The 16624-nt window shown below is 41.1% G+C and overlaps 1 protein-coding gene across 4 annotated transcripts; it reads right to left on the bottom strand.

Moving 5' to 3' along the window:
* Positions 1-207: 207 nt before the first annotated feature.
* Positions 208-16390, bottom strand: LOC145396099 (mitochondrial import inner membrane translocase subunit TIM44). Of its 4 annotated transcripts, none has more exons than XM_080269565.1 (10): positions 16332-16390; positions 13076-13171; positions 10825-11000; positions 10085-10218; positions 8737-8975; positions 5012-5182; positions 3346-3510; positions 1567-1659; positions 1256-1372; positions 209-1006 (listed from the first exon to the last, which is right to left on the bottom strand). In XM_080269565.1, the coding sequence occupies exons 1-10, from the start codon at positions 16374-16376 to the stop codon at positions 869-871; spliced, it is 1374 nt and encodes a 457-aa protein (XP_080125691.1). In that variant the 5' UTR covers positions 16377-16390; the 3' UTR covers positions 209-868. The 4 variants fall into 4 exon arrangements, with proteins under 4 accessions (XP_080125694.1, XP_080125691.1, XP_080125693.1 ...); XM_080269567.1 differs by having other exon boundaries at positions 13076-13186; positions 16332-16355; XM_080269566.1 differs by lacking the exon at positions 16332-16390 and adding an exon at positions 14280-14383 and having other exon boundaries at positions 210-1006.
* Positions 16391-16624: the final 234 nt, after the last annotated feature.

Below are 16624 nucleotides of genomic sequence, written 5' to 3'. Positions count from 1 at the left end.
TGAGAAGTGTGAATGTCGGGGGCAGGCAGACTCAAAAGGACCTGGGACGAGGTCATACAGTGTGACCTTAGGGATAAGGGACTGAATAGGGAGACTGCAAGAAATCGAGCAACATGAAAAGCGAGGGTGACCAACGCCAACACATGCAAGCATGCTGGAGCCTTTATAAACGATACGGAATGAACAATACAATACGAAATATGTCATGGGATTGATGAGCTTAACCCACTTGTACATACAGCTGGTCTGTTTTCATCTGACAGGACTGGGTAAACTCCAACATCTTTAATAGATTCATGTGTGTCAGCAAAACTTGTTCATTTTCAGAACCACTGATCCCCAGGCGTGCGATACTCCTGAGAGTGACTGTACATGCTGGAACAACAGTTGGTCTAATACTTCTCTATCGACTTCAAACTTAGGGCATGATTGTAACTTTCCTCCATAAAATATCACATCAAGAAGAACTTCTTCATTTATAACTCTGATCATCATCTCCAATACCTTGCTCTTGGATGACCATGACAGAAACACCTCCAGAACTACTTCACCCAAACCCATTCCTCACTCTCTCTAAACAATCGCCTTCATCTAAGTTTCCTTTCACCAATATACTGAATCAAATGGTCAGGTACATGTGAGCTTTCATTCAAACTTCATTTTCTCACAATTTTATTTTGGTTACTTCATCCTTACTTTACTCAGTCTATGTCTCATATCAAAGACAACTTCCTTATCTCTCTTTCTATTACTCTTTATATCTACAGCACAGCCAAATGCCTTAATTCCAGAAGGGTGGCTACATGCAAATATCCTCCATCACCCTATCCTCTGCCAACAATTTGCCCTCCCAACATCTCAGGGGACTCTATACCAGCTGTTCGGTGCTCTGTGCTGATAGGTCAAGTATCCTCCATGCAGCACGGGAGTCCAATTCAGTCTGGTCTCGACACAACACCCACACATACTGGACACGTAGCACCTTGCTGGGGTCCCCTTCCACAACCTGTTCAGGCAAAAATATTGGTTAGGTGTTAGAGTCACTCCATTTTCACCTGAGAGATCTGGGACACTACCACAACTTGAATAGTGTCATGCATACCTATATTCATTAGATTATGTGATGAGATTTAGTGTGTGTGTGTGTGTGTGTGTGTGTGTGTGTGTGTGTGTGTGTGTGTGTGTGTGTGTGTGTGTGTGTGTGTGTGTGTGTGTGTGTGTGCGTGTGCGTGCGTGCATGTGCGTTTTAACCTACCTCTCCCGCACTATTACGTAGACACATGATTTGTTGGGACTGGAATGAAACAGCCAACACAGGTCCTTCATCCATAACCTTGCCCATCACTAAGTCAACATTGTCAACATCCAGAACCTGAAACATGCATCATCATCATCATCATCATCATCATTAACAGCAGTCACAGCATCAGCAATATCATCATCATCATCTTTTCATCCACTACCTTGTCCATCAAATGATCAACACTATCCACAAGAACCTGAAACATGGAATGGGATTAGGACATCTGGCAACAGGTACACAGACAGACAGACCACATTGCATACCTTAGAATCAAAAGTAAATCCCAGATGATACGCCTGTTTGACTGGTGCGGCCAATATGGAATATGCTCTCTCGTAACACCAGTCTTGTAGGATCTGTAAATAAAATTCTGTACCAGTTTGTTGATTTGTTCAATATAATGGTTCATTTTTTTTTTTTTTTTAAACAGAAGATAGACACAGGAAGGAAAAAAATTAAACAGAAAAAACTCCATACACCAGGTTTAAGATGTTGTCCATTTATACAAACTCTGTAATACATGGATTTGATATGCTGTGCGTTAAAGTTTGGGGGGAAACTAATCTGTCTGCACATGTTGGCACTGTTACCTAACTGCAGCTCTCTGTGCTGCTCAATCTTTAGCAACCTCTCTATTCAGTCCCTGAGGTCACACTGTATGAACTTGTCCCTGGTCTTTGTCGGTTTGCTTCTCGCAATCTACACCTGATCATAACACTAATACATTTAAATCCCATCTTTCCTTAACTTTTCATTTACAAATCTAACCAATGGTCAATGTTTTTAAAAGGTACAGATATGCCTTCTACTTTATTCGTGATTGGCATCAGACATTCTGATGCTGGAGTGGAAAGCCTTCACGGGGTCATTTTCATTTTTTCATTTTGTTTTTAAAGGCTCCAACATTCCTGCATGCATCGGCCTTGGTCACCTAATGGCGGCTCTCCATGCCGCACGATCTATTGCAGCCTCCCTGTTCAGTCCCTTAACCTGATGTCACACTTAATGACCTCGTTCCATGTCTTTCTCAGTCTGCCCTTCATAACCCCACCCTCAATATTAACACTTCTCACCTTCCTCACCCAATTATCATCCCCCATCCTCTCCACATGCCCAAACCATCTCAATCTACCTCTCCTCATCACAACACCAATACATTCCAGTCCCATCCCACCTCTCAACTCTTCCATAGTAAACCCAGCCCCCTCAGACCCTGGATGCAGGGACACACTACACATCCACTTAATCACTGTCATTTCTGTATGTCTGAGCCTGTGAATATCCTCTCCTTTACTGCCCAGGTCTCACTACCATACAGCATTACACACCTAACACATGCTGCATACAAAGACCCCTTAGCACGTAGGGAGAGTCCTCTCAATGTCAGGAGAGGCAAGAGCTCCCTGAACTTCTTCCAACCCCTTCTCACCTTAACCACAGAACTAGCTCCAGCCCCACCTCCAGCACACAACATGTCTCCCAAATAACAAAAATCTCCCACACACTCAAGAGATTGACCAGCAACTTCAATCCTTTAACGCCTGACAATCTCCACCTGCTCACCCCGGCATGCCACCTTAATGGGTATGATTTCTTTCAAACACTAAAGATATAATATCAAAAAGAAATATTTAAAAAGGGGGCTGCTTATAATAGTCACTGTTTTCTACTAAGTATTATATTCATGCAGAGATGAGAAAAAATTTAAAACGGAGGACAGGAGCAGAGGATAGTAGAACAGAGAATAAAGAGAAGAGATGAAAGAGCAGAGGAGAGTAGAACAGAGAACAGAATAAAATAAAATAGAGGAGGACACGAGGAGAGAAGAGGGAAGAAAAGAATGGAAGGATGGGAATGAGAGGTGTTTGTGTGTAAGTATATTTTCCTCACCTCCATGCTCAGTCAAATGACAACCCCAAGTAACTATGTTTGGAATCATATATTGTATTCCCATTCAAGCAGAATATAATGCTTGCCAAACGTGCATGTATGTACATGTACATTTACGTCTATGTGTAGGTATGTGTGTGCATTTTTCTCACCTCCAAGTCCGGCCTAATCATTGCCTCAAGCACATTTGGAATCACATCATATTCGCACTCGAGCAGAAAACGCTCCTTATCAAACGATGGATCCATTTTAACAATCTCTGTCAGTGCTTCTGAGAGTTCTGTCCGCTGAAAAACACCACCAAACAACTCTGTCACCTGAAAAAAACACAACCAAAAATATTAATCATCAGACTAACTCTTGCTTACTGGTGGTATGATATCACACCACCTGTCTATGCACCTCTATCACCCGGAAAAACACAAAACATATTAACTGTCACATTAACTCTTGCTTATACATGGTATGACTGTTTGTGGATATTTGTGGTGGAGTGAGGATTCTGGGGGCTTGAATGGCAAGTGAATAAGTGTGCCCATTTACACGGGTACATTTTTGCTCTCTTATTAGGTCTTTCCTTGTTTTCTGGACTTCACCCTATCCTTAGTTAAGGGAAGAGGTCTGGATGATCAATTTGTATGTTATCTATGTTGAGTATGGTCATATTTGAATGACTCAAATGACTCTGACGAGGAAAATCAGAAGTATTCGGCAAAATAAATCACTTAGGAAGAGGTGTTAAGGAGCTTCTTGAACAGACAAGAATATGGGCTTAAGACTGTCACTCTCATCCATCATCTAACCATTAAACATCAAACACAGAGATTATAAATAGACAAACAAACAAATACAATGACAGATAGACACACACTAGCCTGATAAAAACCAATGCATGAGCTATAGGACTGTCATTCTTGTCCAGTTCTTCCACACCAATATACTCTTAACATAAGGCATTAAGATATAAAGATATATACACAGACAGACAGATAGATGGATAGACAATAGATACAATGACCTTATCTTACTCAAGGGAGTAGACTGTAGCACCAGTCAAGCAGGGCAGTACTCCCAAGGTGAATGGAAAGCTGATCACAGGGAGAGCTGGGGCTCCCGTTTCATCAGCCCTCGGGACTAGTTCCTGACCATACCCCTTTGCTGAACTTTTTCAGTGTTTCAGTAACACAGAGAGTAGGCCAGCATACTCACCAATACAGGTTTCTCTAACTGTCAACACCAAACTACATGCACATTACACACTGCACTTTCTATTAAAAAAAAAAAAAAAAAAAAAAAAAAAAGGGTCTAATAACCTCAATCTCCAGGACAGGGGGGGGGGGGAGTCATAAATGCCCCTACCATCCGCCCCTCTCCCAGTTACGACTCAATGAGCTGCCTGGAACCGTCTGACTCACTTCTTCTTTATTTCTGCAACATTTACTGCCTTTCCTCTAACTTTCTCTCTGCAGAGCAACACCTCTCCTCCTGTAAACCTCACCTTCTCTTCTTGACTAAGACTCAGCTGTCTGAGGCAACCGATAGCAAACCCTTTTCTGTATCCTCCTACTTTCTCTATACTAATTTCGAAGCCAGAGGTGGCTGTTGTGTATATGTGCGCAATGACTTACCTTGCTCTCGTGTTCCTGAACTTGGTTCTTCTGAATTCTCAGCTCTCTGGCTTCAACTTTCCTGTCACACTCTGACTAAATATATCTGTGCTGTTTACCTATTCACTAATTCTACTGACTATGAAAAAATTCTAGACAATCTTACTTAGAAAAACAGATAAAACAGATAGATATATACAGACATCCTCACCTTATCCTTGACAAGAACAGACGCACGGACTATAGGATTGTCACTTTCATCCAGCTTTGTTTTCCACACCAATATACGGTTAACATAGGGGTTGTTATCCTTGAAATTCTGCCAGCTTTGTGCAAACTGAGAATCGCGATGCAACGTCACACCCTTTGCCTCTGTGTTGGCCTGAAAAAAGTAAATGAAGATAAATAATAATAACAACAATAACAATAATAATTTTCACCACTAACTTTGTTATAATCAGCATCATCATTATCATTACTATTATTCTCATCATCTTTTCTCTTTAACAATTACTAATACAGTAAACTCAATCGGATACGTTTATGTGAAACTACAGAACATGGTGAATGTTTTTGGTGTATCCGATACAGCCAGGATTCCGGGGGCTTGAATGATGAGTGAATGGAAGTGTGGCCCATTGGACTGGGCAAATTTGGGGTGTATGGACATTAATACTCCTCACCCTGCCCCAGGGTGGGAAAGGAGGTCTGGATGATGATGATGATGATGATGTAAACTGTCAATTATCCATTATAATTCACCCACATCCTACACCAAATACTGTAACATGAAATGCCAGAGATCGCACAGTACCCCCCACTGCTTAACCCGCCCCATCCTGACGTTTTCTGGGCAGTGGTACGCCCCAGTCCCGACATTTTTGGACCTTCTCTTTTTTGGCTCAAACATCGAAAATTCATAGAGAAATCGCTCACCTGAGGTTTAAAATACTCGATCTACGTATGAGTACCTCCTTACCTGACTGGGTTTTCTAACAGGCTGGCACCAAAGAAAACGAGTTCTATGGGAGGGTAACTATTTTATCCACTCATAAACAGTATTTATTTATTTACTTGGTATGAATTTATATGTAGTACAAGAGTATATTGGTTTTCAAACAGTAATATAGGCATTATAAGCATTGTTTCACTCACTAACTCATTACCATTCATGACCTTTTTTTTCCCACATTACCTGATCATCATTTCTGACTGTTTCTTCCTCTAATGCTATGTAAACTTTGTCCTCCACATTGTCATCAATTGGGGAATCACTCTGGCCCTGAATGTCTTTATTGGCCAGGTCACTGGTAACAGGTGAATTGCTGAGACAATGGCGTGCAGGGGGGAGGGGAGAGGTTATGCGGTGTAAGGGATTGTCCCTGCTTGGCATCTTGTAGAGGAATAGAGGAAGGTGTCCTGTGTATACGTGCCAAAAATCACTCGCGAAAATTGAAAATTGTGCAAATTAGGGACCTTGCAATGTTGCCGCGTTAATTCACGTCTCCGGGATATGAGTGCACATCATGTGAGGACATGAATTCACATCTCCGGGACGCGGCGGGTTAAACATTTGGCACTGAGCCGGATATTACGATACTATCGACCTCGGCACTCTATCCTAAAAACTTTCCCATAGGTAAAAGATGAAAACTGATCACAAAATACAATAAAATAATGGTACAGTACAGTGATACAGTGCCGGCTGGCTACCACTTACAAGCCAGTTGATACGCCTCAAGGCCGGATATTGCATAGAACCGCCGGTTACATCCCATTCTGGCACCATATACTGTATAATTTCGCTGGATATTGTAATGACAGATAATTGGGAGTTTACTATAATCATAATAATAATAATAACAATAATAATAATAATAATAATAATAATCCCTCCATCATCCAATCCTATATTGTCCCATGAGGAGCGTAGGAGGCCGGGGGGCTAGGCAGCTGGTCCCGACATTTAAGATGAAAGTGACCAGCCTCACTCATCCCTGAGTGGGATTACATGAGCAATAAACCCCAACCACCCCTTAGATATAAACCTACACAGGCTCAATCCAACTGAAGCACCTTAATTACCCACTAACCACCAGGTGCCATAATTTGGTTATATGGTTACCACCCAGCCTAGTAAATGGTTTCCTGGTGTACAGGAAACCATTTGGCTTGTCACTCAGTGTAGTCACCCATAGGCAGAAGGACCAGGAATGAATGAAGGAAAGACACTAGAGGGAATGTAGAGTCAACCATAGGCAGAAGAAAAAGGAAAGAGTGAAGGAAGACAAAAGAGGAAGGATGGAAGAAAGGAAAGGGCAGACAACCAAAGCTGCACTACATCAAGTGAATGGATGGTGAATGGCCCACCTACCATAATAATAACTATAATAATAATAATAATACACCCAGCCCTCATTTTTCGACTGATCGTTATTCAACAATTCACTGTTTCGACATTTAGAAATCTATACCCTTTTTCATTGTCTGACATGGCTATCCCCACCTTTTTGACAAATCAAATTGTGCACCGCCAGACAGACCAGCTGAGCTGCCTCAGTCTCCTGCACTCTGTCCTCCTGATTGGTTGCCTCTTCATCAGTCTACATTTCTATTTGACCACATGGAATACTACAGCACTACCATGGCTCCACCCACGACCCCTACTACTACCTTTGTCAAGCACAGCCATGTGCTCGGCATCCTGAGTGTGTGTTTCACCATCGCATGGTTGCGTGACAATTGTGCCAATGATTAACGAACGCTCTTAGCACAAGATACTGTTTTGGTGCCAGTTTTACATAATGCACATCTCAGTTTGCACCAGGTCAGGTAGGTTACAGTCACTGGGGGGTCCTGGGGGCAAATCCCCCTAGTTAGGTTTCAGCATTTCCAGTTAGGGTTCCACTGATATTTAAGGTTTTATACTGAATAAATTTTAGTTTGTTAAATGTAGTGGCATCATGTACAGTCTGCGGGATCGGAAGTAAACACGCTGTCGAAGGCGTTCAGCCAGCTTTCTTCAACACTGCTAATTAGGTATATTTCATTTGTTCTCCAATATTTTTTTGATCAAAAATCAAATGTCAATCACCTGAGATGTATGTACAGTAATACTAAAATAATTTTCCTTGAGAACGTAGGTCTATAAGAAAACAGCTCAAATATGTGTCACTTTCATTCATATTTACTGGTCTTTTTTCTATCTTTATTGAGTATTTTTTGAATGATGAAGGTGGTCAAGAACCTAACCCCTCTATTTCTTAACAATATTATGGGAAAAATAGGATCGTTATGCGACCAATTAGTTTTTCAACCACTTTTTATGAAACGCATCCCTGTCAAATAGTGGATGAGAGGTGTAATAATAATAATAAAAATCATAATAATACGAATAAAATAATAATTCACAATGAAAGATGATGTGAGGTTCAGAATCTCTCTCTCTCTCTCTCTCTCTCTCTCTCTCTCTCTCTCTCTCTCTCTCTCCTTACATTTTCTATGTTCTTAATAAATTCTCTTCCATGCATGCTGAAATAAAGTACACACTTTTCTGTCCATAAATTCTTTCCTGTGCATACAGGACTCTCTTTCTGTTTCTCTCTCTCTCACACTTATTTCTTATTTTCTCAATTTTATGATCCTCTCCACATCCAGATCCCTCTGCACTCATTTACTGAGCAATCCAGAAGCCTTGTAAACTCTCCTGTACATGTTCAAACATGGATTTCTCTTCCATATTCATGCCCCTCTCTCCCTCACCTATTTCTTACTCTCTCACCTGCATGATTCTTTCCTCCACATCCAGATCCTCTCTCTCTACTTCCCTCACTTACCTGACATTTCTTACTCTCTGACTCTATCACCTGTATGATTCTATTCTCCACATCCAGATCCTCATTCTCTCTTTCCCTCAACTATGTCTTACTCTCTCACCTGTATGATTCTTTCCTCCACATCCGGATCCCGCTGAACCCGTTTCCTAAGCACTCTGGGGGCTCTGTAAACTCTTGCTCCTGCCCTTCCAAATGTGGATTGATCTATTTCCTCCCTGACAGCCTTGGCGGTATCAGAAAGCGTTCGGTATGTTTGGGTTTTGCTTAGCTCCTCCCCCTTCTGGGACAGCGTTTGGCCAATGTTCTGTGCATGCTTGGTTGCTTCCTCTGTCAGTCTGGCTGTACAAAGAAGGAATCCAATAACTCACTCAAAAGAAAATACTGTATTTGAGTTGCCCTGATTATGAGAGGGTTAATGGTAACAGTATTTGGCCAATGTTTTGTGTGTGTTTTGTTCCATCCTCTGCAGGGGGGAGGGAGGCTCCTATGTTTCACTCAAAGCTGAAAAAGAATACTAGAGTTGTCCTCATCATCAAATGGTTTGTTTGAATGTTTGGCTGGTTCCTCTGTCAGTTTGGCTGTTACATAAAATGTAATTAACATTCAGGATCTTATGACTCACACTAATGGATTAAGAATAACAGAGTTTTCCTGATTAAGAAAAGGTTAATAGTGGTTCTCTGGCTTCTATGACTTACATTCATTCATTCATTATCTAATCCAGTACTGTCCCACAAGGTGCGTGGGCTCTTAGCTAAATAAAATCACCTGGCATTAGCTGGAATAAAATATATTTCTTTTCCACATGAAGGGTGACAGCAGTAACACTCAGGCTCCTATGACTCACATTTAGCTACATAAATTCACCTGTAAAAGAATACTCAAGCTGTCCTGATCACAGATGGCAAACAGTAACAGTAGTGACACTCACACTCCTACAACTCACTCTAAGCTGAGGCCACAACAAAAACAACTCCAAACCTCCCAAGGCAGCTCACATGTCTTGTTTTTTCACCTGATGGAACTGGACAGCTCCCACAATGTGCGTACTATGTTGTGGTTGCATGAAATTCAATGAAACTTAATTATGAGGTAGAAATGAGTCTCCTTATAAGTTAGTCCACTCATTTTTACTGGGTGGAGATTTTCATCCTTTTGCAGCTCAAGCTCAATGACAAAAGACAGCACGTTACTAAAGCTCAACAGCCTTTCCACGACACTTCTTCATGACTAGCCCCATATTTTAGTGTTACTCTCTTGCTACACCTCAACACTGATGATGGAGAGATGGAAATTCTATGCCCATTTACAGTGAACACAGAATAGCCACATAAACCCTCCAATCCAACTACACTTGACCATCAACTTAGCTAAAAGGGGTTAGAGATCTTTGTCATGTTGGAGTAAACATCCTGTAGCACATATACATAGCTCCTCAATTCACTCACATGCCTTCTGCAGCAACTCTGTCTTCTGTGCCTCGCCCACAGTCTCCTCAACACGCTTTTTTATCTCATACAGTTGCTGACGTGCTTTTTTAGTTCCTTCAGCCGTTTCTTCTTCCACTGTCTGATATTTCTCTCTGAAATTATATACAGTATAAAAAACACTTTGCAAGTTCAGATGGATGGGTCTTTCATATTTTATTCATCTGATCCTTATAGGATATCATTTTATACTGTTTTGAAGTGGAAGGGATTTGATATGGAATATCCTTATAATCTGCCTATTTTTAATTCTCTGTTTCAACTTTTTCACATGTTTACAGTTGGTGTGGTTCTGGAGAGAGATGCTTTCATGTGTTGACTGTGATATATCTGGGCAGCTCCACTGCCAAGTTATACAAACAACCCTCAACTCCCTCTTTATCCTGTAAGTGAAGGATAATGGACTGCAGAAGGGCAGCTTTTGCCTGCTGTCCACTGAGTTACTGTCCAGATAAGTATAGGGCCATAACAAGAACAAATAAAAAACAACAACAATGTCAACAATCTAACCTGCACATTTAACTGGGCAACCTTCTGGTTAATATCTTATTTTTTATACTGATGTTGTTTTTAATTGCTCTCTGAGCCCTATCTCACTCAATCCTTAGATGGGAAAAGAAGTCTGGATAATGATGATGATGATGACAGTGACGATGATGACAACAATGACGATGATGATGACCGACTTAACTTAATCTAACCTAACTTTCTGCAGGGCTTCTGATTTCTCCAGCTTCTCCATGTCTTTCCTAAACTCCTTAAGGCTCTCTTTCATCTTCTGATTCCGTGCCATCTCATCACGAAGGTTTTCGATGATTTTGCCCAAGAAGGTTGGGGGTCGCTGTGGTGGTGGGGTGGCACTGTAACTCCTAGGGGTCTGATGGCAAAAATAAATAGTTAAAAGAATAATTATCATTACCATCACCACCTGGAGGTAGGTGGTGGCAACCATCATCCACTCACTGAACGTAGTGCTGCCTACTTCTTCCTTCATCTTTATCTTTTTTTTTTTCTTTTTTTTTCTGTGTTTTCCCTTCTCTCTTCCTATTTCTTTCATCCTTCCTGTCACTTTTTATTACTCTTCTTTTCAGTTCAGATGGCTCTTCACTGAGTGACAAGCCTAATGGTTTCCTGTAACTCAAGAAACCATTTACTGTACGATGCTGGATGATAACCATAAAGCCAATTAATGGGATGATGAGAAACCTAGTATGGTGCCCCTGTTAACTATGAGTGGAGAGTAGCAAATGCTGCATCCATCCAGAAACCAAAATTCCACACAATTCCTCGCACCCCACTGTAGCAAGATGCTATCCACTGCAAGGGAACAAGGTTCAGTGCAAGGGATGGCCCAAAAGGGATGGTTACTTGCCTGCAGTTAATAGGTATGCTTGGTCAGACACCAGGGTTACTCAACACCAACAACCATTATCACCTACATATTAAATGTACCAGTACTTTATTTATAAATATATATATATATATATATATATATATATATATATATATATATAGTAATCCCTCCACTATCCGAAGTAACAGAGCCAAAGGCATGTCCGGAAAGTGGTCCCATCCGGAAAGTGGGCACCTGCCTGCTAGACTGGTACTTAAGGATCATAACCAAGCCTAACATTGAAAGCCATCTAAATAACTCTCTACCGGACATGCATTGCATCTATTTAAACCTATTTAAGACCCTATTCACACCAATAATCGACATAAAGCATGAAATAAATGAAAAGGAACCAAAGAATGAGGAATGAGAAGTGACTGTACCTTAGCCAGGGTACTTACAGCATGTCTGTGGCTGCCTTCTTAAGGCTTTGGCAGTGGTGAAAATGCTCTTGAAGCATGCAGAGTAATCCTGTGTTGTGCTGCACTTACAGTAATTCTTTGCACTGTGAGTTACAATTGCTTAACACTGCACACTGTTCATTGCACCACGCCAGTTTCAACCACCAGTTTGCACTCCACAGTTAATCCTTTGCACTCTAAATTCTAATTTCTTAACACTACACAACACCGTAAATTCCCGTGTGGTCTACTGGCTAGGTATTGCAGTTTATTCACTGTTTATTCACAAAAAAACGAGCACGTGTGGCATCCACTGCAATACGCATCCACTCGCGATCGAAGTTAAGCAGTAACTGTTGGAGTGTTGGTGACGGGGAAACAGAGTTGCCCGACTGCAAGAGCCACATTACCAAACTCCTCAATTATCATTACCAAATTTAACTTTTCATTACCAAATTCATAAAGATAGCATTTACTCTTCACTAATTATATATACAAGTGGAAATACATGTAATCACTCTCCTTATAATTAACAGCATGCTGATTATTTTCATGCTATGTAGGCTAGCAGATTAATCAGAGAGAGCAAACAATCCACCATCTCCATCCTGTGTATCCTCATACATGTGAAAAATCCATTTGGTAATGCATTATTCTGATTCATTACCAAATGAATTTTTCATTACCAAATTGGCCCACATTTGGTAATGAAAAATACCAAATGGCAACCCTGGGAGGGGAGGGGGGAAGGGGGAGGAAGGAAGGGGTGAAGGGCCATGGTGTAAACCAGGAGTTCGGCGCCATGCAGCAATTTCAAATGACGGGTGGGAAAAAATTCGGGTTTTGGGGGGATTTTTTTCTTTTTCTGGCCATTTTTGGGTTCCTAAGGTCCAGGCTCACAATGTCCGGTAAGTGGGGCGTCCAGAAAGAGGGTGTCCGGATAGTATGGGGATTACTGTATATACAGTACAGTATATATATATACATATATATATATATATATATATATATATATATATATATATAGTATATCTGAAAGTCCCTTGATCCCAACAACTTTTTATTTTGGATTGCAATGTTTATATACATAAGGAATATTAAAGGAACTATACCGAATTAGCATGTATGTATGTCTGTATGATGATATACTGCACCAACCTGTGCCAGTGGTGGTAATGTATACACCCCCAAGCCGCCTCGGGTCCAGCTTAAAGGTAATCCTCTGCGTGCCATCTCACTCCACCTCACTACACCCTGAAAGTAACAAGACTGTATACAATACAATGATAATGATGATTTGGAAAATACTGTATATATGAGTGAGGTAGAAGGGGGTGGGAGGGCATAGCAAAGACCATGGATGGGTCAGAGGCATGGGGTGGGGTAGTATACACAGTACAGTATGTGTGAGAGGGGTGTGTGTGCTGGAGAGAAGGAAGCCTCATGGTGGAGGACATGGTGATATGATGGTGCTTCATTTGTGGCCTCCCATCACAAGGAGACTGGCTACAGAGGGAGACAGAAAGACAGACAAATAGAAAGAAGGATAGAATATGCTGCTAAGGTAAGGACTGAACAATGCTGCTTTTGTGGTTATTAGGTTACACCTCTTCAGAGGACGGTAAGTCAAGGATAAGCTGGATTAGGTTAGCTGTGAGTTCGTTAACAGTTAGGTTACTGGTATATTACATTAAAGTTAAGCTAGGCAGTTAGATTTTGTTCAGTTAGATTATTTCAACACAGATGTCATAGCAGACAAGAGCCTGGAGCTGAACATTCTCATCCTCCTCTAATTTTATCAAGTACAATACCGTACTAAACGAGGCATTCATGACAGAAATATCAGATATCTTTGATTTTGTCAGAGAATGTTTAGATACACAACAAAAAACTGAAAAAGCAATGCAGGCTGAACACAAAAATTTACCCAATACCATTCAGGCATTATATATGGTCTAAAAATGGAAGACTTTCAAAATTTTAACCTAAAACTGAGGAGATTCATTAATATCTTTAACATGACTTCACAGAGCTCCAAAATAACTTCACATGGTTCCAAACTAGCTTCACACAACTTCAAAAATAACTCCACACAACGTCAAAAACTTCACACAAATTCCAGAATTGCTTATCTTCAAAATTAGTTGCTCAAAATTATGCATTTCCACAACTTTTTTCTCCTCCCTCCTGTCACTGAGCTCAATGGCAGTCAATGGGGCTCGAAAATGCAGTATATTATTATTTTTTCCAACCATTGCCCCATCAGCAGAGTATGGGTCCAGGGCTAGGCGCTTCCTGGGCCTCGGAAGAATGGGTCAAAGTAAGAGTGACATTATGTGACTATATATATATTATGACTCACCATCGAAGAGTTATACAGCACTAGGGCTGGTGTCTCCCTCTGTCAATGCTGTGGAAAGCCGAGGCTTCCCGAATGGGGGGGGGGGAACGGGCAACCTCAGAATCCAAATACAGTAGTGTGTCTTTCTTCATCCATTTTTCCAGCTGGTTCTTGAACTGACTGACTGACTCACTAGTTACCACAGTTTCTGGTAGTCTATTCCACTACTCAACAACCCTCTGGCTAAAAGCTCTTTTCCTCACAAAGCTCCTGCAGTTTCTTCTGGAACTTGTAGGAATGTCCTCTCATCCTTTCCTCGCTGCTCCATTCAAAGAAGTGTTCCTTTTCCAGTTTATCCACCTTCTTCACCATCCTGAATGTCTGCAACAAACTAACCCTCTTCCTCCTAAATTCCAGTGTTGGGAGCCTAAGTTCCTTCAGTCTATCACAATATTCCTATCCTTTCATCCCTTTCACCATCCTCGTTGCCCTCCGCTGAACCTTCTCAATCTTCTGCACTACATTCTTGAATATCGGTTGGGCTACCGGCATACAATATTCCAACCTGGGCCTTACAATGGTCTTGTACAACAATGAGAATGTCTTCAGTTCAAGGTGTCTAAAGTGCCTACTTATCATCCCCAATCTTGCATTTGCTCCCGGAGCAGCTTTATTAGCACTGATGCTAAATGTCAGCATCTGATCAAAGGTCACCCCTACATCCTTTTCTTCTACTATCGGCATAATCATAGCAACCCCAATCCTGTATTCATAGACCAGCTTCGTTCTTCCAGAGTGCATGACCTTGCATTTACTCTCATTGAAAGGCAACTGCCTTTTCTTTGCCCACTTTTCCAACTGATCAATATCATCCTGGAGCTTTTGGCGATCTGCCTCATTCTGCATCACTCAATATACCTTGGTGTCATCCACAAAAAGAGCAACAGATGACCCCACAGCCTGGGGCAGGTCACTGATGAAGATTATGAACGAGGTTGGTCTCAATACTGATCCTTGTGGGATTCCTGATGTTACATTTCTCCATTCTGACACTGCCTCGCTGACTCTTACTCACTGTCTTCTTCCCCAAAGAAAGTTCTTCACCCATGCACGCACCCGACCAGATATACCATAGTTTTCTCATTTCTTCAATAGCTCCAGGTGTGGAACTAAGTCAAAGGCCTTAAGATAATCCATATATATAGTCAAATGCCCTCTTCTCTTCTATCCACTGAGTCCATTCTCTAAGATCTTGCCACAAATACTGGTCAAACTTACTGGTTTGTATTTCCCAGGGTCATCCCGTCTACCTTTCTCGAAAATCAGTACCACCTCTGCATCCTTCCAAGCTTTAGGAACTATGCCACTCCTGAGTGACTTGTTAGAAATGATTGTAAGAGGCACTACCAGCGCCTCCAATATCTCGACAACCACCCTGGAGTGCACACCATCTAGGCACGCTGATTTCCCTGGTTTCTGTTCCTTTAGCTTATTCCTAACCTTTTCCTCTGTGACTTTAATTTCAACAAGCAATGACTGAATTCTCTGCTCTTCTGGCTCAGGTATAGCTCTTATCCTCTTTCGTAAAGACACTGGCAAAAAATTCGTTCATGGTTTCCACAGTGTCCTGTGGGTCCTCCGCTCTCGTACCATCACTCTTGGATATCATCGCAATCTCACCTCTAACTGCTGTCTCGTTTCTAAGTTACAATATCTGTAAAACTCCTTCGGATTCTCTTTAACACTGTTAGCTATTCGAGCCTCAAACTTCTGTCCTGCATTCCTAGTGGCTTGTGATGCATTTCTTTTAGCTGATATATATATATATATATATATATATATATATATATATATATATATAATGGGCTACAGATTATTGGGGCACCTTAAACCATTGAACCATAATGCTAGTTACTGACGCCGGTAGCAGACGATGCATACTTTTACCATCAATGTAAAGAAATAAGACACTTTTAAAACAAAATATAAGGTCAGATATCACTTAAGTAAAGTTCCATAACCGAAAATCCTCCCAAAAAGTTATTATTATTGAAAAGAAAAGCTGAAACTAACCGAGGCAAGGTCGTGTTTACTTGCGAGAATCCTGGAAGCCGCCATTGCTAATCTCACTAAGGAAAGTGAGGAAATTACGCAATATATTCTTCATCATCAACATATTTCACTAAAATGTTTTATTTGTTTATTATACCTATGACAACATCAGTGCAAGCCATTTGTAATTTCACCTAATGCTCCAATGTTAAAAAAAAAAAAAAAATGGTTGTTGGAAGCCGTCCACTTTGAACTGAAATAAATTTGCTATACTCCTTTCACGCTTTAAAATACAGCAGATACTTTTTTCGAGC

The sequence above is a fragment of the Coenobita brevimanus genome, chromosome 34 (genome assembly GCF_032717465.1).
Source record: "Coenobita brevimanus isolate Jiangsu-jjx chromosome 34, ASM3271746v2, whole genome shotgun sequence".
Lineage (NCBI taxonomy): Eukaryota > Metazoa > Arthropoda > Malacostraca > Decapoda > Coenobitidae > Coenobita > Coenobita brevimanus.
The sequence above is the reverse complement of the archived record's forward strand: the minus strand, read 5'-3'. Positions and strand labels throughout refer to the sequence as shown.